The 27891-nt window shown below is 38.8% G+C and overlaps 2 protein-coding genes across 5 annotated transcripts; one reads left to right on the top strand and one right to left on the bottom strand.

The window, feature by feature from the left end:
* Positions 1-71: 71 nt before the first annotated feature.
* LOC115697530 (C-type lectin receptor-like tyrosine-protein kinase At1g52310) lies at positions 72-4480 on the top strand. Of its 4 annotated transcripts, none has more exons than XM_030624579.2 (6): positions 72-267; positions 851-950; positions 1057-1114; positions 1708-2136; positions 2238-2808; positions 3742-4480. In XM_030624579.2, exons 2-6 carry the CDS (start codon positions 876-878, stop codon positions 4265-4267), a joined length of 1659 nt encoding a protein of 552 aa, XP_030480439.1. In that variant the 5' UTR covers positions 72-267; positions 851-875; the 3' UTR covers positions 4268-4480. The 4 variants fall into 4 exon arrangements, with proteins under 4 accessions (XP_030480439.1, XP_030480437.1, XP_060974848.1 ...); XM_030624577.2 differs by having other exon boundaries at positions 88-267; positions 1705-2136; XM_061118865.1 differs by having other exon boundaries at positions 147-411.
* A 418-nt stretch (positions 4481-4898) lies between these two features.
* LOC133039849 (uncharacterized) lies at positions 4899-6433 on the bottom strand. The gene is made up of 2 exons (XM_061118866.1): positions 6058-6433; positions 4899-5124 (listed from the first exon to the last, which is right to left on the bottom strand). Exons 1-2 carry the CDS (start codon positions 6260-6262, stop codon positions 5021-5023), a joined length of 309 nt encoding a protein of 102 aa, XP_060974849.1. The 5' UTR covers positions 6263-6433; the 3' UTR covers positions 4899-5020.
* Between the last annotated feature and the right edge of the window lie 21458 nt (positions 6434-27891).

Genomic DNA, 27891 nt, shown 5'->3' with positions numbered 1-27891 from the left:
CAATGTGTATCAAATTAAACTTTTTAAGGACTTTTGCTGCAAATTTCCCAAAATAAAATTATCTTAATCAAAGCTTATTTTATTTATTATTGTAGCTAAAACCAAAATAGAAATTTAGCAAAAGACCACATGTTCTCTTCTACTACTTGCTGTAAGAAACATCGTAATAACTCCCTCTACCTACTACACTGACTGTCAACAATGGTGGAATACCCCACTTTCTTTCTCATTTGGAGCTCAAACACCTCTCTGAACTTTGGATTCCAGGTTTTCTTTCTTATCGCAAGTACCGCTAATATCACTCTCCCATTTTCTTTCCTTTCTTCTTCTATTCTTTACCCATTTGTTTGCTTTCCGAGAAACATTTCCGGAAAAGCTATATATATATTTATACATATCAACATGTTTATGGTAATATGTAGTTACTTTTTTCTTCATGTTGCAACCCCAAAGAACTCATAAACCTCACCATCATTATTTGACCTTATGAGCTGAAATTTTTAGCTCTCATTTTTTCGTTTTAGTTAGCAGCGTGCGATGATTTATTTATTTTTTTTCTAGCGTGTTTTCTGGGTTACTGTTTATTGACATAGAAAAAGCTAGGGGTTTTTGTTTGTTAATATTACTATATCATTAAGTTGTTTTGGGCATACTATGTTTTGATGGTTGTGAAGTTGGCTTCTTTTCATAAAGGGTATGAATGTTGCCATGCGTTTGGTTGGTGGGAAAATTAAAAAAAAAAAACATGAAATAAAGTGAATGTTGCCTTAATTGGTGATATCTGTTATCTATTTTGTTCTTACTTGTGAATTATCATACTGATAGAACCTTGTTCTTTCTTTCTTTCTAGGGTTTTTGAGTTAACTGTGATAGAGATGAACCATATAGCTAAACATGTGTTTTTGCTTCTGATTTGTGGTGTTCTGTACACTGTATGTGCTTCAAATAAGGTAAGAAATTCGACTTCATTTATTTTATTTTTTCCTGATTTTAAAGAGTTAAAGATTTTAAATATTTTTTCCACTGTGATACTGACAGTTGGTACTTACTTTCTAGATCTTTAACCAGTCCATTCATGGTCAGTTGAATGCTTCCGGGAATGAAGACAATAAAGGTGTGCATGTTTACTGTTGTTATGTTCATGTTTGTCTTTTTAGCTAACAATTGTGGGTTGAGATAAGCTAGATAGGGAAGAAGTTAGTTTGATTTTTTCAGGGGATACTCATGTTCTGCTCAGGAGGATCATCCCACCTGTTCATATACAAACAATAAACAATAAACAAATTTGAGGTTAAGAAAACCTTATTAAACCGAAACAATAAACAAGTTCAGCATTTGGATTTTTGATAGATTGGGGGTATGGTTTATTTATTTTGCTTCAATGTTCTGAGGTCTTTAAAGATTTTGGGCGGGACCTAAATGTTAAGAATAATATTCAGTATAAGATTCGCTGTAACTCCATATTTTCGCTCTTGTTTATTTTTTTTTTCTTTTCCTTATGCTGAATTTGATTTGATTTCTGCAACAGAGTCACAATTCTGAAGTGCATTTTCGATGCAAATATTTCCTTTAGCACATCACATGTCTAATGTCTTATAAATCTTATTTGTCCACTGCATAAAAATCTATACACAATTATATGTTGTGCGATCTTTTCTCCCCCGGAATTTTTATATATAAAAGTGATTTTAATTTTGTGAACAGCAGCATGCCCAAGTAATTGGACTGTTGGTCCTAGCAAAACCAATTGCTTTGGATATATTAAAACTATGCTATCATGGAATGAGTCAGAGAGGCATTGTCAACATTATGGTGGCCACTTGGCAGCATTGGCAACATCTGAAGAACTAAGCATTGCTGAAAATCTTTGTGGTGAAAGCTCTAATGGCTGCTGGATTGGGGGAAGGAGCATCAATTCTACTTCCAGTCTTGGTTGGAAGTGGTCTGACAATACTTCCCTGTGGAATGGTTCAATCTTTACTAGAGCTCCCCTTCTATTTACTTGTAGCAGTAGCAGAGTCCCTTGTCACAGCAATAATTCTACTGAATTATGTACATTGGTTAAAAACGGAACTAAATATCTATTTGGCGATAGATGCAACATGTCTCGTGAATTTATTTGCAAGGTTGAAATAGGTATGTCGTATGCCTTTATTTATATGTTTCAGACTGGTCATGTTGAGTTAGATCTTACAATTTTCTAGCTGGCTGTTCTTCATTTTGCTGTTGTTTCTCAGGGAATAAATGCTCCCACATACATTGCCACAGGGAATATCTTATCATTCTAGCTGTAGTGAGTGGATTAATTCTCTTTACAACACTAGCTGTAGTCATTTGGCTTCTTGTATTCAAGCGGAGCAAGAAGCGGAAACGCTCCCGTAAACAATCTAACCCAGCAGCTTCTGCACTAGTACCCCCATCTTGGAAAGTTTTCACTAAAGAGGAACTTAGATCAATTACTAAGAACTTTAGTGAAGGAAACCGTCTTCTTGGTGATGCCAAGACTGGGGGGACCTATAGCGGACTTCAACCTGATGGTTCAAGGGTGGCAATTAAAAGGTTGAAGAGGTCCAGTTTTCAAAGAAAACATGAGTTTTATTCAGAAATTAAAAGGGTTGCAAGGCTCCACCATCCAAATTTGTTGGCCGTGAAAGGATGTTGCTACAATCATGGTGACCGCTACATTGTTTACGAGTTTATAGTTAATGGGCCGTTGGACAAATGGCTGCACCACATACCAAGAGGTGGTCGGAGTTTAGATTGGGCCATGAGAATGAAAATTGCCACAACACTTGCTCAAGGAATTGCGTACGTATCTATCCCTTTTCTTGTATATTCTCCTTTTGAATGAAGAAAGCATAAACTGTCAGTGAAAAAAAAAATAATGTCTCCAAATAAACAAGATCCAACTTATAAGCTTTTGTTTAATGTGCCTTTTTTTAAATTAGGACGCTTTCTAACGCAATAAGTGGCCGATCTAGTATGTGATATTGAATAAAGGAAATGATAAGAAGAAACTAGAAGAGTGAGGTATCCAAGAGACCTCAACTCTCCCAAGGACAAATGCTTAATTACAATACATTTCTCATGATCCCTCTCATTCCTTCTCAATTCCTCCGTTACTTAATCACTTTACCCTCCCACGACCACTCTAGTTGCCATCAAAAAGCTGACAAATTCATAGGCGTGTACCCTTAAGAAATGGAACCCCAAATCTCTCTGTAGAATAAACTTATGGGCTTGATATCTAATCCTCGTATGTTTTCAAGTTCTTCTATCTTTTTTTTTTTATTTTGAGAAAGATAAGTTATTCTATCTTTTTAATGCAAGTGAAGTGCATTTTTTTGTTAATATTTAGCACTTTAGCACTGTGATAGGTATGAATCTGTTTGCTGATTAGTGCTCTTTGATACTTAACAGTCTAAAATAGCAAGGCTTACTTATTTGTACTTAAGGGTTAAAGCATTCCTTAACTTTTTTTAAGAGCAAATAGCTATTGCATTTTTGTATCATTACTTCATTATCAAATCTGAAGGCTTTAACCCTTATAAAAAAAATAAAAAATCTCAAGGCTTTAACCAAATGAAAGCTTGTAGGATGAGTCTATTTCGTCTTTCTTTTTTTTTTTTTTTGGGTAGGGCCGTCTTTCTTTTGCAGAAGTTCTTTGGCTGTACATCATTATCCTATCTTTGTGTCGTACTTTTTGCCTTAATTGACTTCCTTGAAATTTTCTGAAGACAGGTTCCTGCATGACAAGGTCAAACCACATGTTGTGCATCGTGACATCTGTGCCAGTAATGTTCTACTTGATGAAGAGTTTGGAGCACATCTTATGGGAGTTGGTCTGTCAAAATTTGTTCCTTACGAAGTAATGCATGAAAGAACAGTGATGGCAGGCGGTACACATGGATACCTTGCTCCTGAGTTTGTGTACAGAAATGAGCTTACAACTAAGAGTGATGTGTACAGCTTCGGTGTGCTGCTACTAGAAATAGTAAGCGGCCGTAGGCCTGCACAGGCAGTTGATTCAGTAGGTTTGCAAAGTATCTTTGAGTGGGCTACACCTTTGGTGCAGGCTCATCGCTACCCGGAGCTCTTGGATCCGCACATAACAGCATCTTCTTCTGATATTCCTGAGGCTGGTGTCATTCAAAAGGTAGTAGATCTTGTTTATGCGTGTACTCAGAATGTGCCATCAATGCGCCCAAGAATGTCTCATGTTGTTCATCAACTGCAACAATTGGCTCAATTACCTGCTTTAAAGTAAGAACTTACTGTTGTTAATTTATAGGTTTGCATTTCTCAGTAGAAGAAAATGTATATGTATGTTGGGATCATTTTGCCCTTGATAATAGACATCATCTAGTGACGAAGTAGACTGTAGTATTATCTAATCAATTATAAACTGTACCTTAGACTAGAACTACATGATAGAATGTGATCCATTAACTGCTTTTAGCTAAAGCCGACTTCTTCTTTATTCCCCGGTTTTATTATTTTATTATTATTTTTTACGATGGGGCTATTTAAACCTCATTTCCTTATTATTCTTTTACGTAGACTCACATTGATAATGTGTGGCAACATAATAATGTATGAGTTACTTTTATCATAGCTAATTAGTTTTGAAATGGAATTCCATGAGTTTTACCATACTTGCATTCATTTTAAATTCTAACATAGTATTAGAGCCAAATAAAAATCTAATGAGTAGTCGATTTAAATCCAATAACTAGTCCAAAAAGACAACTAAAATAGCCGCTTAGAATATTGAGCGAAAGAGAGATGTTTTGAGCCAAGTGTTGCCGGTCCTTAAAGATGAGCCAAAACAGTCACGATTTGATGAGCCAAATGTAAAGTTGTGTATTTGAGCGGCCGACCTTTTCTTTTAGGGAAACTTACAAAAATACTGTTTTTTTCCCAAATTTTACAATAATACTGCCACACGGCAATTATTTCTTTTTTACTGTCCAAGCCTTTTTTTTTTCTTTTATACTGTCCAGACCTAAAATATTTACTTTTATACTGTTAACAGTAACATAGCACAAACGGCACTTCCTTCGTGGTTGGGGACGGACAAATCAACACCAGAATCATGAAAACACCGGGGAAAAACCATAAAATCTGGCAAAGAGAAAAATTTACTAAATCAACAACAAATTACTGTTTTGTAGTGTTATTTTACTATTGTTTTAATATGAAAAAAAGGCCACATAAATGAAATATTGTAAAAAATGACAGGACATGAAATCTATATCAGTTCTCATAAAGAGCAATGGACAATGGGAAAAAGAACATAATTATTTCAAGAGAAGGTGACAATCCTATAAAAAAACATAAGAAAACACTACTAAAACAACACCAAAAAAAAAAATACAGAACATAAAAAAATAAGCATAAAAAAACTTTGGAATGGTAGTATTTCGATCGGGTGTACTTGGATTCCCATCCTATAAAAAAACATAAGAAAACACTACCAAAACAACACAAAAAAAAAAAAAAATTAAAGAACATAAACAACAAGCATAAAAAAACATTAAAAAGACTAACAAAAAAAAACATGCAAGAAAAAAAAAAAGAAATAGGAAATATAATCAACTTGAAAAAACTCTTAAAACAACACAAGAACAATAGAAAAAAAACCTTATCAGATTTGGGAGACTTTTGAACTTTCTTTTGGCTGTTTGCATCTTTTACTTTGTTTCAAACATCTCATGATTTGATAAATAATAAAACACACAAAAACAAACTAAAGTTTTCAACTTTACACAAACCAAATTATAACTATTGCTCATTCATATGTGGGCAAATTTTACATTAACAAAATAAAAAGAAAAAAAAAAACAAACAAACAGATGCCCACACAAGAAGAAAACTCCATCATAGTCCACACACATCATTATTATTATTATTATTATTATTATTATTATTATTATTATTATTATTATCAATAATAACAAAATTAACCCAAAAAAAAAAAAATTGAAACTTGAGTTGTATATACAAAAGGGTAATGATTTGAAATTGAAAATTCTGTTGTGTGTGTGTTTTTTCTACCTTGTTCTTCTTCTTGGTCCACAAAGAACCCAAGATAAGATCCATGACCATACACGGCGAGCTCTAGAGAAGAGTCTATCAGTGTAAGGTTTGGACTCTCTGAGAGCATCTTCCATGGTTTCAACAAAGAGGTTGAGGTTTCTTTGGGGAAGGGATGTAGAGAGTCAAAGGGATTGCAGAGAAAGGTGAAAAAGAATTGTAACATGGTTTTGGTTTTTGTTTAGAGTGGAAAATATAAATAAATAGATAAAGTTGATGAGAGGGTTAGCTTTATTGAGTAGTGTGTAACACCCTAACTAATTTAGGCGTATTACGTGATTTTTAAACGTACTGTGCAGCTCGTTGCTAATCAACGAGGTTTATGGAAAAACGTGATTAATTAAAATTTTGCTTTTTTCATTAAACTCATAAACCATTTTACCAAAAAGTCTCGGGATCCCGATTTATAAAAATATTTACAAACGTTTTTACTATTCAACTTTTACATCAAAATAAGGTCATCTAACGACCGTTACAAAAATCCCAGCCCTGCTGTCCCGAGGATCGTACGCTCCAGGCCTAACCGCCCCGACATGTACAACCCCAAAAGCTCGCTCACGGTCCATCAGCAACTGCCTTGCCTTTACCTACACATGAACATAAACTGTGAGTCGACAGACTCAGTAAGAAAAGCATACTAATATCATACATAAAACTGACTGCCGTGTCCAACACGATACTGAGTCCCGCTACTGCCATGTCCAACATGGTACTGAGCACTACTGCCATGTCCAACATGGTACTGAGTCCCGCTACTGCCATGTCCAACATGGTACTGAGCACTACTGCCATGTCCAACATGGTACTGAGTTTTGAACGTTCAGGGGACGGTACTATTGACAAGTATCCTCCTGATCGGTCGAACCGGTCATACTCCGCCGCCGGTCATACTCCAGCTGTACCGACGGGATAGGTCAATAGCACCGAACCACCAACCGGTGTCGGCTGATCGGTCGAACCGGTCATACTCCGCCGCCGGGTCATACTCCACTCGTACCGACGTGACAGGGTTGGGTGGTTCGAAGCCTAAATACATATCTAATGTAAACTAACAGGCTTCCTACATGCACGCTAAACATGTAATCTACATATGCATACTGTTATACTAATCTTACCTGGATTCCGATTTCAGGTGTGCCGGTCAACCTGACCGGCCGAAGCCGAACGGCGGACATCGGCTCCTAAACCATAAAAATCACAACGCTATAAGCGACATGCTAAATCACTTCCCGGGGACTAAAACTTGAAACTAAAAGTTTCCCTATCGATAAAAAGCATGGCAATACCCCTAAAAACCCAAAAACGAGGAAAACTAGGGTTCTGAAAAATCCCCCATCCGAAGTCGGTTGCCCAACCGGAATTCCGGTTCTGGGAAAATCTGAACCCCCATCCGGAATTCCGGATGCTCAACCGGAATTCCGGTTCCTCGCAGGCAGCAACCAAAAATTCCCATATCTTGACCAATTCGAACCCAATTGATCCCAAACTTTCCAGACCTGCTCTATAGGTCCCAAATAACAATTCTAGAGTATCAAACCTACCCAGAAATCCCACATGCAAAATTCACCATTGAAGACCAAGCTTTGAGTTCAAGAACTCAAACTTGGTTAAACCCACTAGCATGCACCCTAGCCTAGTTAATTCTACTTAACTAAGCATTAAAACACCTCTGCAAACTAACAATAACAACCAGCAATAACACAGAAACTAAACATAGCATTTTCTCACAAAAATCATCAATTTTCACATATAATTTAAAAGCTTGAACAACCTAGCTACTCATGCATCACACAACTCATTTAACATCAAAAATCATGCTTTGAATCCATAAATTAACAACAAAATCACAGCAGCAAGAGCATTTCACAATCACATGCATTTCATCCATTTTCATCATTTTTCTTGAATAAAACACAAAGGGAAATAAAAGGAATCAAACCTAGACTTGAATTACACTTAGAGGAGGAGGAAATCACAAGCTTTGAAGAGGAAAAATCTCTGCCCTAGCAGCCCAACACCAAACCGAAAAGAGGGAGGAAGAGAGAGCTTTGAGTGATTTTTTTCTAATTTCTTTAAAATGACTAAGTGTTGAAATTTGAGAAAAGGGAAATATAAATCACCTAAATCATCTATTTCAGCCAAATAAACACTTAATTAATTATTTATTTTCCATTTCATAAAGTCATAAAAGACAAAATACTAATGGGGCAAAAAGACCATTTTGCCCCTCTACCATAAAATCACTAAAATCATACTAAAGGGGTATTTTTGGGACATTCTAAATTCCCGGCCATTCCCGACATTCCCAATGTCTAAAACCCGTCCCCAAAATACTAACATACTAAGTTGTGATTTCTACTGAGCCAAACGCCGCGTTCCAAAATACCGGACACCGGAAATACGAAATATAAGAACTGCTGATGACATAATTATGCATAACTGAATTCCATAAATAACAATGATAAATTATTTAATTAGCTATAAATAATTTCCTGATTAATCAAAAATAACTGCTAATTTCCAAATTAACTAAGCGGGCTTTACAACTATTCCCCCCTTAAAAGGATTTCGTCCCCGAAATCTAACCTGAATAACTCTGGATATTGAGCTCGCATATCTGATTCTAGCTCCCAGGTGGCTTCTTCCACCTTACTGTTTCTCCAGAGAACCTTGACCAACGCTATGGTCTTATTCCGAAGGACTTTATCCTTTCTATCCGGGATCCGCACCGGCCGTTCTTCGTAAGACATATCCGATCGAAGTGAAGGCTCTCATAACTGAGTATATGAGAGGGGTCTGAAACGTATTTTCTCAACATTGAGACATGAAATACGTTGTGCACTGCTGATAAAGCTGGAGGCAATGCTAACCGATATGCCACTTGACCTATCTTCTCGAGAATCTCGAAAGGTCCTGTAAACCTAGGGCATAACTTGCCTCTTTTCCCGAAACGTTTAATCCCCTTCATCGGAGATACTCGCAAAAACACATGGTCCCCTACTCGGAACTCAACATCCCTACGTTTCGGATCTGCGTAACTCTTCCGTCCGCTTCCGGGAGGCAAGCATTCTAGCTTTAATCTTTTCTATTGCCTCATTGGTCCGCCGAACCGACTGCGGACCTAGGTATTTCCTCTCCCCTGTCTCATCCCGAGTGGATAGGGGATCTACATTTCCTACCGTACAACGGTTCGTAGGGTGCCATCCCTATCGTACTGCGGTAGCGTTGTTGTACGAGAACTCCACTAACGGTAGGTATTTACTCCATGAACCCTCAAAGTCCATAACACAGGTTCTCAGCATATCCTCCAATATCTGAATTGTCCTCTCGGACTGACCATCTGTCTGAGGATGAAACGCTGTACTGAATTTTAGCTTCGTACCCATTGCCCGTTGCAAACTCTGCCAAAATTTGGAGGTGAATTTCGGATCTCTGTCCGAAACTATAGACTTCGGTACTCCGTGAAGTCTCACTATCTCCCTGACGTATAATTCTGCCAACTGATCCACTGTAAACGTTGTTCTAACCGGCAGAAAATGAGCAGATTTCGTAAATCGGTCCTCCACTACCCAGATGGAATCATACATACCCGTGGTCCTAGGTAACCCGACCACAAAATCCATCGTAATATCCTCCCATTTCCACTCTGGTAGGGTTAGAGGCTGCAACAACCCTGCTGGTCTCTGATGTTCAGCCTTGATCTGCTGACACGTGAGGCATCTCGAAACGAATTCTACCAAATTCTTCTTCATACCGCTCCACCAGAAGTACGGTTTCAAATCTTGGTACATCTTGGTGGTGCCGGGATGTAGAGAATATGGAGTAGAATGAGCCTCCTCAAAGATCTCGTTCCTCAAGTCCACACTGTTCGGGACACAAACCCTGGCTTTATACAAAAGCATCCCACTGTCTGTCACTGAAAAGTCTTTGGCTTGACCAGCCAATACCTCATCTCGGATCTTCACTAACTCCGGATCTGTCGTCTGAGCAACCTTTATTCTTTCTAACAAATCAGATTGCAGCGTTAAGTTGTGAAGCTGACCTGCCACAAACTCAATGCTGGATCTAACCATATCCTCTGCTAGCTGAGGTGAGATCTGAACCATGCTAGCTACTTGCCCGGGACCCTTTCTGCTCGGGGCATCGGCCACTACATTGGCTTTCCCGGGATGGTAAAGAATCTCACAATCATAGTCCTTCACTAATTCCAACCAACGCCTTTGTCTCATGTTCAAATCTTTCTGAGTAAAGAAATACTTGAGACTTTTATGGTCGGTATAGATCTCGCACTTCTCACCATACAAGTAATGCCGCCAAATCTTCAGTGCAAAAACCACTGCGGCCAATTCTAAATCATGAGTCGGGTATCGCTGTTCATAATCCTTTAACTGACGGGAGGCATAAGCGATAACCCGATCGGCTTGCATCAATACGCACCCCAAACCCTGTTTGGATGCGTCACAATAGACCACGAACTTCTCCTCGTCCGAAGGCAAAGCTAGTACCGGTGCAGTAATCAATCTCTGCTTCAACTCCTGAAAACTAGCTTCGCATTTATCTGTCCAGATAAATCGCTGATTCTTCTTTGTAAGCTCGGTTAGGGGCATTGAAATTTTGGAGAACCCCTCCACGAACCTACGGTAGTACCCAGCTAATCCCAAGAAGCTTCTGATCTCCGTCATCCTTGTCTTCGGTCTCGGCCGGTCCACGACGGATTCGATCTTCCCGGGATCCACCTTGATCCCGTCCTTACCCACAATGTGTCCTAGGAAGGACACCCGAGACAACCAGAACTCACATTTCTTGAACTTGGCGTAGAGTCTATGTTCTCGAAGTCGTTGCAGTACCATCTGAAGATGTAACTCATGCTCCTCTTCTGATTGAGAGTACACGAGGATGTCGTCGATAAACACAATCACGCAGATATCGAGGAAATCCTTGAATACTCTGTTCATCAGGTCCATGAATGCTGCAGGAGCATTGGTTAGTCCGAATGACATAACCAGGAACTCGTAGTGTCCATACCTAGTGCGGAAAGCCGTCTTTGGAATGTCCTCCTCTCGGATCCTCAACTGATGATAACCCGAACGGAGATCAATCTTAGAAAAGACCGTCTTCCCCTGAAGCTGATCGAACAAGTCATCGATCCTAGGTAATGGATATTTGTTCTTCACCGTCAGCTTGTTCAACTCTCTGTAGTCGATGCACATCCTCATAGATCCATCCTTCTTCTTCACGAACAAAACCGGGGCTCCCCAAGGTGACACACTGGGCCGAATGAACCCTAGGTCAAGCAACCCTTGGAGCTGAATCTTCAATTCCTTAAGTTCAGCTGGAGCCATCCTATACGGGGCTTTAGAAACCGGATCCACCCCTGGTGCCAAGTCAATCACAAAGTCAATCTCCCGCTGAGGTGGTAACCCTGGAAGTTCTTCGGGAAAAACGTCCAAAAATTCCCGAACCACGCTGACGTCCTCTGGCCGAATGGTGTCTGGCCGAGCGGTGTCCACCACCACGGCCAGAAACCCTAAGCACCCACCGTGCAATAATTCTCTCGCTGACATAGCCGAGATCACCGGGATCCGAGATCCCTGAACCGAACCCACAAATACGAACGGTTCTTCACTTTCCGGTTGGAAGACCACCATCTTCCTCTTGCAATCAATGCTCGCCGAATATTTAGATAGGAAATCCATTCCTAAAATAATATCAAACTCGACTAAGCTCATCTCTATCAGATCAGCGCTCAACTCTCTACCATCTATCCTGATCGGCATAGACCTAATCCACCTATTGGAGATAACCAATTCTCCGCTGTAACGGGGTTCCAAACCCCGACTCATATCTATCAAAGGGTCTACCCAACTTACTAAAGACTCGGCCGCCACATAAGAACGTGTAGCCCCGGAATCAAACGACCTTTGAATAAAGCGAGTTGTTAATAAGAATCCGACTGTAACAACCGATGGGCCGGCATCCGCATCGGCTGCGTGATCGCGAATACCCCGGCCGGAGTGGGCATCGCCGGAGCTCTCGGTGCTTCGGCGGAGCTGGGGACATTCCCTCTTGAAGTGCCGGGCATGCCACAAAGAAAGCATCCTGCCCCTTGCACTCTCCCCGATGGTGCCTCTTGCGCCTAGGGCACTCGGGGTAGGAGAAGCGAGTCTCATTACCACCGGGACGACTCCTCTCGTTGCGGTTCCCTCGAACCTCTTGTTCGACTCGAGCCGCCGGAAGCGGTGGGTGCCCTCTTCCTCGATCAATGGCCGAACCACTACTCCCCCGCCGAAGCCCGATGCAGGAGGGGTAGGAGCTCCGCCACCAACCGGAGTACTAGCTAACTCTGACATGCACCCCACTGCGCCCTCAGCTCGCAGTGCCTTCTCCACCATCTGAGCGTAGGTGGTGCCGTCGTTCGTGGTAATCATCGGGTCATGCCCGATCTTGGGATTCAACCCATCCGGATACTTCTCCTTTCGCCGAAGTCGGTTGGCACAATTCCCGAGGCTAACCTCGCCAACCCACAACCGAGTGGTATACTCGGTGACACTCATGTTCTCCCGTGGGTCGTGTGAACAAATTCCTTTCTCTTGGCGCTTCTAACCGCCTCGTTGTAGTACTTCGCGTTGAAGAGTTCACGGAACCTCTCCCAAGTCATGGTGGTGACATCGTGAATGCGAGACACCATGTCCCACCATACCGTGGCATCCTCCCGGAACCGAAATGTGGCGCACACCACTCGTCGTTGCGGTGACACCCATAAAGTTCGAATTCGGTGATCACCGTAAGCCACCGCTCGGCTTTCGACACATCCGGACCTCCCAGAATACGGAGGTGCTTGTTTCCGAACCTCTCATACAAAGGCTCCAATCTATGGGCCGCCACTACCATCTCGGCACGGGCGGCGAGGGCGGGTGCCACCTTTGGAACTACCGGCACCGGAACCGGCAGGAGCACCCCGCTGTCTCAACCTGCGAATCTCGAGGTCTTGCTCTTCGATCCTCGGCTTGCATTTCCGCAAACCGCAACTCCCGATTCGGGGCTCCCCGATCGGGCTGGGGAGCTCGGGCAGCCCGTGGCGGGTTCTCATCACCCCGACCACGAGCCCTGCCTCGGGGACCTCTACCTCGGCCCCTAGCAGGTGGGGGAAACCGAGCTCCCTCTCCCTGATTCGACCCCACTGAGTTGCCTCGACTCCTGGTAGTCCGCCTGGCGTCCATCTAGTTAGAACCGCCTGCGAAACCAAGAGTTGGCATATCAGGTCGTATTCAAGGCGAGCTTACTAATGCCGCTTAATTTGGAAATTAGAAATGAAACATGCGCCTATTCTACTATCAGGCTACTAACATGCTTCCTAACAGGCTTTTCTTTTTCATAACTGAATAAAATAAACTACTAAAGCAATAAAGGCTTACTGAACCGTGAACCGAGCTAACTGCTGATGATGATTGTACATGTCGTGACGATCTTCGGAAGACAACCTGGCGGCTCTGATACCAAGTTGTAACACCCTAACTAATTTAGGCGTATTACGTGATTTTTAAACGTACTGTGCAGCTCGTTGCTAATCAACGAGGTTTATGGAAAAACGTGATTAATTAAAATTTTGCTTTTTTCATTAAACTCATAAACCATTTTACCAAAAAGTCTCGGGATCCCGATTTATAAAAATATTTACAAACGTTTTTACTATTCAACTTTTACATCAAAATAAGGTCATCTAACGACCGTTACAAAAATCCCGACCGTCGTCCCGAGGATCGTACGCTCCAGGCCTAACCGCCCCGACATGTACAACCCCAAAAGCTCGCTCACGGTCCATCAGCAACTGCCTTGCCTTTACCTACACATGAACATAAACTGTGAGTCGACAGACTCAGTAAGAAAAGCATACTAATATCATACATAAAACTGACTGCCGTGTCCAACACGATACTGAGTCCCGCTACTGCCATGTCCAACATGGTACTGAGCACTACTGCCATGTCCAACATGGTACTGAGTCCCGCTACTGCCATGTCCAACATGGTACTGAGCACTACTGCCATGTCCAACATGGTACTGAGTTTTGAACGTTCAGGGGACGGTACTATTGACAAGTATCCTCCTGATCGGTCGAACCGGTCATACTCCGCCGTGGTCATACTCCACTGTACCGACGGGATAGGTCAATAGACCGAACCACCAACCGGTGTCGACTGATCGGTCGAACCTGGTCATACTCCATTCTTGGTCATACTCCACTCGTACCGACGTGACAGGGTTGGGTGGTTCGAAGCCTAAATACATATCTAATGTAAACTAACAGGCTTCCTACATGCACGCTAAACATGTAATCTACATATGCATACTGTTATACTAATCTTACCTGGATTCCGATTTCAGGTGTGCCGGTCAACCTGACTGGAACTGAAGCTGAACGGCGGATTACTGGCTCTTAAACCATAAAAATCACAACGCTATAAGCGACATGCTAAATCACTTCCCGGGGACTAAAACTTGAAACTAAAAGTTTCCCTATCGATAAAAAGCATGGCAATACCCCTAAAAACCCAAAAACGAGGAAAACTAGGGTTCTGAAAAATCCCCCATCCGGAAGTCCGGTTGCCCAACCGGAATTCCGGTTCTGGGAAAATCTGAACCCCCATCCGGAATTCCGGATGCTCAACCGGAATTCCGGTTCCTCGCGAGCGACAACCAAAAATTCCCATATCTTGACCAATTCGAACCCAATTGATCCCAAACTTTCCAGACCTGCTCTATAGGTCCCAAATAACAATTCTAGAGTATCAAACCTACCCAGAAATCCCACATGCAAAATTCACCATTGAAGACCAAGCTTTGAGTTCAAGAACTCAAACTTGGTTAAACCCACTAGCATGCACCCTAGCCTAGTTAATTCTACTTAACTAAGCATTAAAACACCTCTGCAAACTAACAATAACAACCAGCAATAACACAGAAACTAAACATAGCATTTTCTCACAAAAATCATCAATTTTCACATATAATTTAAAAGCTTGAACAACCTAGCTACTCATGCATCACACAACTCATTTAACATCAAAAATCATGCTTTGAATCCATAAATTAACAACAAAATCACAGCAGCAAGAGCATTTCACAATCACATGCATTTCATCCATTTTCATCATTTTTCTTGAATAAAACACAAAGGGAAATAAAAGGAATCAAACCTAGACTTGAATTACACTTAGAGGAGGAGGAAATCACAAGCTTTGAAGAGGAAAAATCTCTGCCCTAGCAGCCCAACACCAAACCGAAAAGAGGGAGGAAGAGAGAGCTTTGAGTGATTTTTTTCTAATTTCTTTAAAATGACTAAGTGTTGAAATTTGAGAAAAGGGAAATATAAATCACCTAAATCATCTATTTCAGCCAAATAAACACTTAATTAATTATTTATTTTCCATTTCATAAAGTCATAAAAGACAAAATACTAATGGGGCAAAAAGACCATTTTGCCCCTCTACCATAAAATCACTAAAATCATACTAAAGGGGTATTTTTGGGACATTCTAAATTCCCGGCCATTCCCGACATTCCCAATGTCTAAAACCCGTCCCCAAAATACTAACATACTAAGTTGTGATTTCTACTGAGCCAAACGCCGCGTTCCAAAATACCGGACACCGGAAATACGAAATATAAGAACTGCTGATGACATAATTATGCATAACTGAATTCCATAAATAACAATGATAAATTATTTAATTAGCTATAAATAATTTCCTGATTAATCAAAAATAACTGCTAATTTCCAAATTAACTAAGCGGGCTTTACATAGTGTGTGTGAGAGTTGTCACGTCTCACATCCAAATCAATCATTTTAATAAAACAAAAAAATTTAAATTTTGAAGTGGGGAGACACAACTACCCATTATTTCTTATTTTATTATTATTATTATAAAATATTTTGGAAAAATGAAGCAATGAAGCAATTGGTAATGAATTATGTACTCTGGAATCCGAAGAAAATAACCAAACACAGCTAAAGTTTCAAGGCAGTAAACTGCCAAAAAAAAACAAAAAAACAGTACAAATGTTGTTTCCAGCGTGGCACAGTATAAATGTAATAAAATGGAAAAAATCAGTAGTGGGTGTAAATTTCCCTTCTTTTAAAAGCTCATTCTTTTATGTATGCCTGACACAAATCATATTGTTAAACGGGCTTGACTCATTTCAAAGACTAGGCCCAGCCTGATCCACAAGCACGGATTATTCGTACGAAGATGGGCTTAAACGATCTAGCCCATTTTTGGAAAATCGATCAGTTCATATTTATAGTATAAGCCATAAACGACCCATCCATATTTATAGAAAAATAGTAATTTTTTGATATCTTTTAAATTAATTTCTAATTTTTTTTTTTTTTTGAAATTTCAAAAAATTTCTAAATTTTAAGACAAATAGATTGTTGCAACAAATGGATTTTATTATTATTATTTTTCAAAAAATAACTTTTACCAACAAAAAACCATTGGAATAGGAATTTAGGATATTATTTTATAAATAACGTAAATCTTTTAGAAAATATACATATAATTTTAAAATATTTTAGAAAAACATTTGTACAATTTTTTTTTATTTTTTATTTTTTTTTATAAAAAGATAGATGAATTACTAAATAAAAAATTTGATTTTGTGGATTTAATTCGTGCCTTTATTTTGTGTTTAAGTGTCGTGCTTTCATGTTGTGCTTTTGTGCTTGTCGTGTCGTGCTTAACACCTTATATTTTATGTCGTGCCGAGTCCCATATTTATTTGTGTTGTGCAGTGCAACATCCCCCTTTGGGTGGTATGTATCATGTCATCAAGACTAGGGCGAGAGAAATGTTCTTTTAAGTGTCTACAAAGATATATAACATGCTAGATGCAATAATAAATAAACAAGGTAAAACTTGCAGTACAGGATGGACGAATTTGACTTGGTCGGAGAGATTTAATCAACACCTCATGCGACCCGACCAGAGGAAAACGCGTGAGATAGATTCATTAAAATTACTTTTCCATTTTATATGTAATCAAATTCTAATTTCAAAGAATTCCCATATATATTCTCACGGTTTAGGAAAGTCATTTATTTTCTATTTTTATAGTTTCCCTATAAATAATGGAACCATTCCATTATGAAAGGATCCAAAAACATATTTTCAAGAGAGCTATTACGCTGTTCAAATTCCTATAAATGCTTTCGAGAGAGATCAAGTTCTTCTTTCGTCTCTTCTCACAAGTTAAATTCAACAAAAAAGGAAGTAAGCTATGGGTTGAACCTCTATACAATCTCTTGTTCTTAGTTTATGCTTGATATTAAACTGTTGTAATTCAACAACACATTAATTCAACATGAACAATACCAATTCAATAACTATAAACATCATAAAAGAATGAAACTTAAAGCAAGAAATCAATGACAGATTTTTATCCAGGTTCGGCCAAAAACAATGCCTACTTCCTGCTACCCCCTTTGGTATTCATTCCATTCATATGGTTCAAAGTTACAATGAACATCAAGTTAGATACACAGCCTCAAAGTTTGTACAAGAGATAACCCGATTCTCTCACTCAAGCACTCCAAGAAACTCGACTTGGACAGTGCCTTACATCAACTTTGCACTCTGTTTTTCACTCTCCAATCAGATCTCTCTCTCTCTGATTTTCTCTCTCTCGTTCTTAATGAGTACACATGCCTTTATATATAGGCTTACAAGATGAAAAATAGAACAACTAACTAAACTAACTACCCAACAGTGAGGACTGTGAACATAACAGAAAAAACTAACTTTCCAACAAACTTGGAACTTTACAAAGGTCAACTTGTTTACTTGCTTGGATTACAAAAACCTACAAATTCCACCTTAATCCAAACACAGTGAACAAGATGAGAAAGACCATAGGGGGTATACCAGTCACTTTAGGTAGAAGTTATGTTAAGCAAATCCAAGCAATGTATGAATTTGCTAACAGATAGAACTTTGGTGCCTGCATCTGCAGGGTTTTCTTCACTGGGAATCTTTTCCAGTTCAACTTCTCCTTCTTCTACCTTGTCTCTGATCCAAAACAATCTAACATCGATGTGTTTTGACCTCTCATGGTAGACTGGATTTTTGCAAAGATGAATTGCAGACTGACTGTCTGAAAATACAGTCACTTTTCTGGGCTTCATTTGAATTTCACTCAAAATTCCTTTTAGCCATACTGCCTCCTTAAAGGCTTCAGTTGTGGCCATGAACTCAGCTTCAGTTGTTGATAGGGCTACTACTGGTTGGAGCTGAACTTTCCAACTGATGCAGCATTCATTTAATTGAAAGCAGTAGCTGGTTATGGACTTTCTAGTATCTCTGTTGCTGGCATAATCAGCATCAACAAAACCTTCTAGTTTCATCTTAGAACCAGTTTTGTTGAACTTTAAACCATAGCTTGCAGTACCTTTTAGATATCTCAATAGCCACTTTAGTCCTTTCCAATGCTCTTCTCCAGGATTGGACATGAATCTACTTAAAACACTCACTGCATAGGCTATATCTGGCCTTGTGCTTATCATGGTGTACATGACACTACCAATAGCTTCAGCATATGGCACCTCTTTCATTTCTTTTTGTTCTTTGTCAGTCTTAGGAGATCGATGAGATAGAATGAAATGGCCAGCAAGAGGCACATTAACCTCTTTAGAGTCTGACATTTTAAATTTCTGCATTAATTTTTCAATGCAGGGACTTTGAGACAGTGTCAGTTTCTTGTTCTTCTTGTCTCTTGTGATGTCAATGCCAAGTATTCTTCTTGCTGGTCCCAAATCTTTCATATCAAACTCCCCATGAAGTACTTCCTTTAGCTTAGTTATTTGACTTGAATCCTTTCCCATTATAAGCATATCATCAACATAGATGAGTAAGAAAGTTGCTTCTTCAGTTTCAGAACCTTTAAAGTACAGACAAGTGTCATACTTTGATCTGGTATATCCAACTTTTGTCACTACAGAGTTGAATCTTTTATACCATTGTCTAGGAGATTGCTTTAATCCATACAAGGATTTTTTCAGCAAGCAAACCAGTTCTCCTTTATCGGATTCCACCTCGAATCCTTCAGGCTGTGTCATGTATATTGTTTCTTCAAGTTGTCCATTTAAAAATGCTGTTTTTACATCCATTTGCTCGATTTCCCAATCATTCTGAACTGCAAGGGCAAGCATCATTCTGATGGTCTTCATTTTAACCACAGGTGAGAAAATCTCTGAGTAATCCACTCCTTCAACTTGTGTGAACCCTTTTGCTACAAGCCTAGCCTTGTATACAGTTTCTTCATTTTCTGTAATGCCAGGTTTGTGTCTATAAACCCATTTGCAGCCTATTACTTTCTGCCCTTCTGGTTTTACAATCACTATCCAAGTTTTATTTTTCCTTAGTGAAACCATCTCTTCAGACATAGCTTTGTTCCATTTCCTAGCATCTTTCCCTGATATAGCTTCCTTGTAAGTTCTTGGAGCTGTTTCTGCTTGCTCAGTGACAACAGCCAGTGCATAAGCAATAATGTCAGCTTCTGCAAATCTAACTGGAGGCTTCATTTCTCTTCTGCATCTGTCCCTAGCAAGTTGATAATCTTCTAGATTTTCATCTTGAGAGTCACTTTCGCCGAATTCTTCTCGCTCGTTTGAGTTTGCTCAGGTTCCACCTCAATTTGCATACTGGTTTTTGACTTGATTTCATTTCCTGCAGCATCAGAAAGACTACCTTTCTCATTTCTTTTAAAAGGAAAATCAAGTTCATTGAAAATAACATCCCTACTTATGATTACTTTGTTATCCTCAGTTGACAATAGCCTATATCCCTTAATACCATTTGGATATCCTAAGAAAACACATTTAACAGATCTTTTCCCTAGTTTGTCTTCAACTTTGTGTGCATAGGCTGCACAACCAAAGATTTTTAAATGAGTTAGGGAAGGAGGCTTACCTTTCCATAGTTCTTCAGGAGTCTTTGCATCAAGTTTTCTGTTTGGACTTCTGTTAATGAGATAGCAGGCTGTGTGTAATGCCTCTCCCCAATATTTCTTGTTCATTCCAGCCTCTAGTAGCAAACATCTAACCTTATTTAGCAAGGTTCTGTTCATTCTCTCAGCAATACCATTTTGCTGAGGAGTCTTTATCACAGTTCTATGCCTTTCTATTCCACACTTCAAACAAAGCTCATTAAATTCATCATTAACAAATTCAAGACCATTATCAGTTCTCAGCACCTTAATCTTTGAATTTGTTTGAGTTTCTACAAGTGTTTTCCAGTTTTTAAAAGCTTCCAAGCAATCATTTTTATGTTTCAAGAGAAAAATCCAGACCTTTCTACTATAGTCATCAACAATGGACATGAAATATTGATTACCTCCAGTTGTTTTGATCCTACTAGCTCCCCAAAGATCTGAGTGTATATATTCAAGTACTCCTTTGGCTCTGTAGTTGCTGTTTGAAAATTTTATTCTGTGTTGTTTTCCCTGCACACAGATTTCACAAAATGGTAAGCTTGCATGTGAGTAATTATTTATTAGACCTTGCTTTGACAACTCTACCAGTCCTTGTTCACCAATGTGTCCCATTCGAGCATGCCAAAGTTGAGTTTCAGACACATTTTTGTTCACTGTTGCAGCATAGGCAGGCATGATTGTTTGGCCATTCAAGAAATACAATCCATGCCTTTTGGTGCCTTTCAATATCAGCATAGAACCTCTAGTTATTCTCATAACTCCATTGCTTGTTTTGTATTCACATCCCTCATCATCAAGGGTTCCAAGAGAGATTAGGTTTCTCTTTAAATCTGGTATGTGCCTGACTTTTGTGAGAGTTTTCACAGTACCATCAAAGCTTCTATGGCAATAGATCCAATTCCAGTTACTTGACATTTGTGATCATTTCCCATAACTACACTTCCTCCATTGATTTCCTCATAATCAATGAACCAATCCTTATTGGGACTCATGTGGTATGTGCATCCACTGTCTAAAATCCATTCATCACAGTTCTTTTGCTGCAGAATGCTGCAGGCATCACCATTTTTCTGACTCGAGTAGCAATCATTTATCACAGCAAACAGATCACCATCTGAGCTATATGTCTCATCTACTACAGCATTTGAATCATTTGACTTATCTTCTTCATCCTTCTGTCTCTTTTTCTTGTTCTTGATTTCCCAGCAATTCTTGATCAGATGACCAATTTTGCCACAGTGGTGACATTTTCTTGTCTCCTTAGGCCTGGACTTTGATCTTGAATTTGATCTAGAGTTGCCTCTGAATTTTGAGTTGCTCCTTCTATGCATTCTGCCTCGAACCAAAAGTGCATCATCATTTCTTGATTCTTGCTTGGCTGCTTTCTGCCAATTCAATTCAGCATCTCTGGACCTGAGAGTGCTCATGACATCTTCCAAGGTCAGTGTGTCTCGACTGTACATTATCACAGTCCTCATTTCCTTGAATTGATCTGGAAGACCATTCAATATGATCACAGCTTGATCTTCTTCCTTAATTGTTTCACCCATATTAGTAAGAGACAACACAATTCTATTTAACTCATCAAGATTTTGTTCTAAAGAGTTAACAGGATTCATTTTAAAACCATAGAACTTCCCTTTCAGAAAAATCTTTGTTGCAGTCGATTTGGCCATGTAGAGATGATTTAGTTTAGTCCAAATTCCTAGTGCAGTCTTTTCTCCAATGACTTGCCTTAGTACATTATCAGCTAGATTCATGATGAGTGCTGATCTAGCTTGTTTCATCACAGTTTCTGAGTCTTCCTTCTTGACTCCATCTGATCCTCTTTCTGGTTTTTCTTCCTTTTCAGTTCGATCTTCAATGGCTGAATCTAATCTCTGATAGATTAATATAGCCATCATCTTCTCTTTCCATAAACTGAAGTCTCCAGTCCCATCGAATCTCTCCAGATCGAATCTTGCTGATGATGAAGCCATTGCAGCCAGCTTCTTTGAGTTCTTGAATTCTTGGTGTTCTTTAGATGTTGAATCTTAGAGAGCTTCTTTTCCTTCCTACAAAACCGTAGCTCTGATACCACTGTTGTAATTCAACAACACATTAATTCAACATGAACAATACCAATTCAATAACTATAAACATCATAAAAGAATGAAACTTAAAGCAAGAAATCAATGACAGATTTTTATCCAGGTTCGGCCAAAAACAATGCCTACTTCCTGCTACCCCCTTTGGTATTCATTCCATTCATATGGTTCAAAGTTACAATGAACATCAAGTTAGATACACAGCCTCAAAGTTTGTACAAGAGATAACCCGATTCTCTCACTCAAGCACTCCAAGAAACTCGACTTGGACAGTGCCTTACATCATAAACATATTCTCATTTAATTTAATTGGTTTCATATTGCTCTCAAGACTTTGTGTCGTTAGCCAAAAGTGAGATTAACATTTTGGTGTTTTCATTGAGAGCATTAAACTCAAGAACACAAGCGAATTGATCTTGTTCAATTCAAATCACAAATGGCTGTGACAACTCAAATGAATTAGACTATGGTGACTGATCTGAATGTCCAAACTCTTGCAAATCTGAGAAATTCTCATGCGAATGATTCAAACAACACTTCTCTTGGAATTGGTATTACTGTAGGCACTCAAAATACTGAAACTACCAGTACCCATGGTGTTGGAGAGACTAGCCCAATTGCCGGAGGGCACCAGTTGGTGAACATGAGGTGACAGTCGATGATGATACCAAATTGCATAATTTGAGGGAAGCTGTGTCCCAAATTTGGAATCACACTAACACCCTTCATCACGATCAGGCAGAAACCCGAGAAACCGTGAATGAATATTTTGCACAACAAAAGAGGCTTTTCCACGAGTGGATGGATAGATAGGTAGAAAGCCTAAGGGCTCAACAGGAGGCAATTAACAACCGATCATGCAAAATCACATAGTTGATAAGACAGTTTAATCAATGAACCAGATATCAATTGCAAGAGGATATCCCCCTCGTTAGGGATCCTAACAGAGGAAAAAATATGCATGTTCTGCTTGGGAATTAGCATGGGTCGGATGTTCCCCCAACGACTTACACCCAAAACCCCCTGCAACCCGGACCGTCAATTCCTAGGCCACATATAAATGTGGGCCCCACGGTAGATGGCCATATATTACTAGGGAGACACCTTGGAAAAAATAGCCAGAACTTCCGTCCTCATGTAGAAACACCCAACCAACCTCATGAAAGGTTTCGAGATCCTATAGCCATTTATGATTAAAATGGGCAAGTTCAGTATTTCTAATATGTCCTGTACACAACCCCACAACAAGAACAGACTTCAACTGCTCGTAGTCAATCATTCTCAATGAATAATTAAGATAAGACGGATAGTGCAACCCAATTTTTCTCGATCATTCTCAAGCTGATAGAAACCAATTTTTCTCTTATTATTTTACATAGGATTTGACTTTGCTTGGTAAAAGTAAATAATTTCTTACGGGTATAGGACTTCCACCTTATTAGCTAGCTCTACAAAGAACGATCCAAGCCACCAGCAATTTATTAACTTTGGGGATTTCTAGAAGGGGGCAATGCCTACTTCCCCACAGAAACGTGCGGAGTAACATCAAAGTGGAAGATGAGCTCCCATTTTTGTATGAGCCCAGCTCCAAAAGCCAAAGTCGACCGTGCATCTACACGGTGATTCCCACAAAATAGAAAGCTTGTTCCAAAACAGGCCAAGAATGTTCTTGAGGCCTTGATCTTCTTCGTATGTTCGAAGTGCCTCATAATTTTTCAATTTGTTTGTATATTGATCAATCTTCCATGGAGATGAATTATACCAAACTTATGGAGCTTTGACTTCGTCTAGCTCCAAAATCTCCACCTCGTCGACTTGAGAACCAATGGAAGAAATTTGAAAAGAACAAAACGAAGGGCCAAGAAGTTAAATATCCACACTAAATAAGATAGCAAGGGTACGGGAGATTCCTCCCCTAACATCTCGTAGAGAGTTCCCCACTAGACCCTACATCCAGATGCATGATCCTCAGGCATATTGCTCCAGGATGATCAGATCAGGAACATGTAGAATTAGTTGAGAATTTACAATTTATCCATAACCATAAGGATCTCGGATAGAGGAATTAAATTCAGCCATACTTGAATGCATTTTGCTGAAGTTTGGCTATTCAATAGGAAATTTACTAATAGAGACATAATTTCACAAAACCTAATAATGATTATAGATAGTATATATAAAAAAATGTCCTTATTTTGAAGAATATTCGGAACTACTCCAAAGGCTTAAATCGTACTCTTTACCTCTTATGGCAGACATGCAAGCATAAAAAAGAAATAAAATTGGCAGATATGCTATTATGAATTATTGTTTGACCTACCCGAAATCTAAACACGTTTCAAAATTACAGAAGTACAAAGGTTACTCATGTGTTGATGGTGAAGGTATTGGGGAAGGGATTTAAACATCGTGCGTTGGTCGTAGGGAGGGTCTTGTGGTGGGTGGCTGATCAAGGCGCACAATAAAAGATTGAAGAGTGCGAGTTTGATTTATAAGTTTTTCCATCTCCGCTTGAATACCAAATGGTTTGATGGCTTCAAGGAATCAATCGTGAGAAATGGAGGTGGTGCGCCTAGCTTAACCGTGAACGAATTTGAAGCAAAAGATGCAGACACTCATTGCAATAATTGGACATTCACTAGAAATAATTTTCATCTGTTCTCTCTGTTGGGTTTTATGCCCTAAATAAAAATCTGTTTCAATCTAATCAAGATTATTCAATATCAATAAAATAACAGAAGTATTTTTCATTCATTTGTGTATGTTTTGATTCACCTTATCAATTATTTATCTATTTGATTTATAAATTCATTCAAACCCTTTTCACATACTTGATCATGTTTATTGTGTTGTCAACACAGTGGAAAGTAAACATGACTATGTGATTAAAGATTCCTAGATTTATTAGAACACTAGGGTTTTACTGATATGACAATCTACAACAGAGTTTACTTGCTTTTGGTGAAATGCTATGTTCTTTCCAGAGCATTGGTTGACGTAAAGCTTGGGTTGAATGCATGGAGTATGCATTGGAATTGACCGATATTGATTTTGATATAGATTTATTAAACTTACCATAATATCTATTCAATTTAATATCACTTAGTTGATCCTAGATCAAATAATCTTAATCCTGATATGATTAGGTTCAACTTAAGAGTGTTATTCGTGTTCTTTGATTTGTTAGTTAAGCCTACTTTTGGGTCAGTGTGATACGTACATTTTGGGAACACGGTAGTGCAATTGAGTGGGAGCGCTAACATAAATATGGAATCTATAGCTTCTATCTGGCGAATAGAAAGTAAAGGATGATTTCCTTCGAGCTTAACCAAACGAAAATAAATGGTGGAGTACTCATTTCACTTAGCTGAAATATCATTTATACATGGTTAAGTGTTTTAAGGATAAAATACATTGTAGGGTGTTACGGTAATTTGATCCCTTAACAGTGTAAATCATCTATATAGAGGATCATTGATCAAATTAGGATTAAAACAATGGATAATTAATGACGTGTCTATATGGTGGAACATATAGAGCGTTCTATATAGCTGAGAGTGAAATTCTAAGTTCTATGCGTGGATTCAACGAAGAATTAATAAGTCAGTAAATTTAAGTTGTAAATTCTTGATCTGATTATTGGAAGCTCGGATATATTAACCCATGGTCCCCACACTAGTTGAGACAATATTACTGATATGATAATCTACAACAAGAGTTTACTTGTATTTGGAGAAATACTATGTTCTTTCCAGAACATTGGTTAAAGTAAAGCTCAGGTTGGATGCATGGAGTATGCATCGGAAGGGACCGATATTGAACTTTGACTTAGATTTAATTAAACTTACCGTAAAATCTATTCAAGTCAATATCGCCAAGTTGATCCTTGATCAAATGATCTTAATCCTGTTATGATTAGGCTCAATCTCAAGAGGCTATTCGTGTTCCTTGAATTGTTAGTTAAGCCTACTTTTAGGTCAGGGTGATACGTACTTTTTGGGAACACGGTAGTGCAATTGAGTGGGAGCGCTAGCATAAACATGGAATCTATAGCTTCTATCTGGCGAATAGTAAGCAAAGGATGATCTCCTTCGAGCTTGACCAAACGAAAATAAATGGTGGAGATCTCATTTAACATAAGCTGAAATATCATTTATACGGGGTCAAGTGTTTTAAGGATAAAATACATAGTAGGGTGTTACGGTAATCTAATCCCTTTACAGTGTAGATCATTCATATAGAGGATCATTGATCAAATTAGGATTATAACAATGGATAACTAATGATGTGTCTATATGGTGGAATATATAGAGCATTCTATATACTGAGAGTGCAATTCTAAGTTCTATGCGTGGATTCAACGAAGAATTAATAAGTCAGTAAATTTAAGTTGTAAATTCTTGATCTGATTATTGGAAGCTCGGATATATAGACCCATGGTCCCCACACTAGTTGAGACAATATTACTTGTAAGACTCATTTAATTGGTTTTAATTAATCAATTATAATTCTCAAGTTAGACTATGTCTATTTGTGAATTTATCACTTGTTAAGGGCGAAACAGTAAATAGAGAGTTTATAGGGTATATTTATTAATTAGGAAACTTTGATTAGTTTTATTAATAAATATAATAAATGACAATATATTATTTAATAATTAATTATAGTTATTAAATAATTAGATTTGACATTTATGTGGTTGAATGAGAATATTGGCAATTTTAGAGAATGGGAAACTAGAAATGATAAAATAGGAAAGTTGCAAAAGTGAAAGGCTTGTTTCTACATTGCTATGGCCGGCCACTTTACTTCCCTTTTTGTCATTTAATTTTTCAATTTTTAATGCCAAGTAATTCAATCCTAACCCTATGTGGTATTCTATAAATAGAAGGTAAAGGCTCCAGGATTCAAAGACACATAACTGCATTCTTTTCTTTCACACAAACACTCCTGAGCCGCCACTCTCTCTCTCTCTCTCTCTCTCTCTCTCTCTCTCTCTCTCTCTCTCTCTCTCTCTCTCTCTTTCTTCTCTGTTTTCGAAATCCCTCTAAATGATAGAGTAGTGCCCACACACATCAAGTAATACCTCAGTCATAGTGAGGAAGGCTATGTAGAATTCATAGTCAACAAAGAAGGACATTCGGGCTCAGATCTTGATTATACTCTGCGACAGAAAGGAATCAAGGGTTAGAGATCTGAGTGGGAGGAGACATATTATTCCGCTGCACCCAATGTAAGGTTTCTCATACTTTATATGTGTTTAATTAATTTCGTTTTGGAAGTTCATATTTAGGTTGTTAATCAACATACTTGTGAGTAGATCTAAGATCCTGATAAAATAATTCCAACAACTGGCACCAGAGCCATGGTAATTGATTTGCTTGCAAGAAATTTGGACTTAAAACGATTTGTTTGTGGTTTGGATGGTATCATGTTACTTTGTATGTCATATTGATGTTTGATTGTTGTTTGTGAATTCTGGGAAAAATAATTGATTTTCTGTTTCTGGAATTATTTTTATTGGATAGTATGGAAAAAATTAAGCAATTTACTTTGTTACAGAACTCGATTTCGATTTAATTTGAATTAGTTATGAATTTTTGAAAATTAGAAAAATCGGGGTGGTGACCACTCTTCCCACGCGCGCGAAATGGCTGCTTGTAGCCTCCCAGCGCCGTGGAAACTCGGCCAGCCCCTTCGATGTGCGCGCGGAATGGT

Source organism: Cannabis sativa, chromosome 7 (genome assembly GCF_029168945.1).
Source record: "Cannabis sativa cultivar Pink pepper isolate KNU-18-1 chromosome 7, ASM2916894v1, whole genome shotgun sequence".
Classification (NCBI taxonomy): Eukaryota; Viridiplantae; Streptophyta; class Magnoliopsida; order Rosales; family Cannabaceae; genus Cannabis; species Cannabis sativa.
This window is presented reverse-complemented; position numbering and strand designations above follow the sequence as displayed.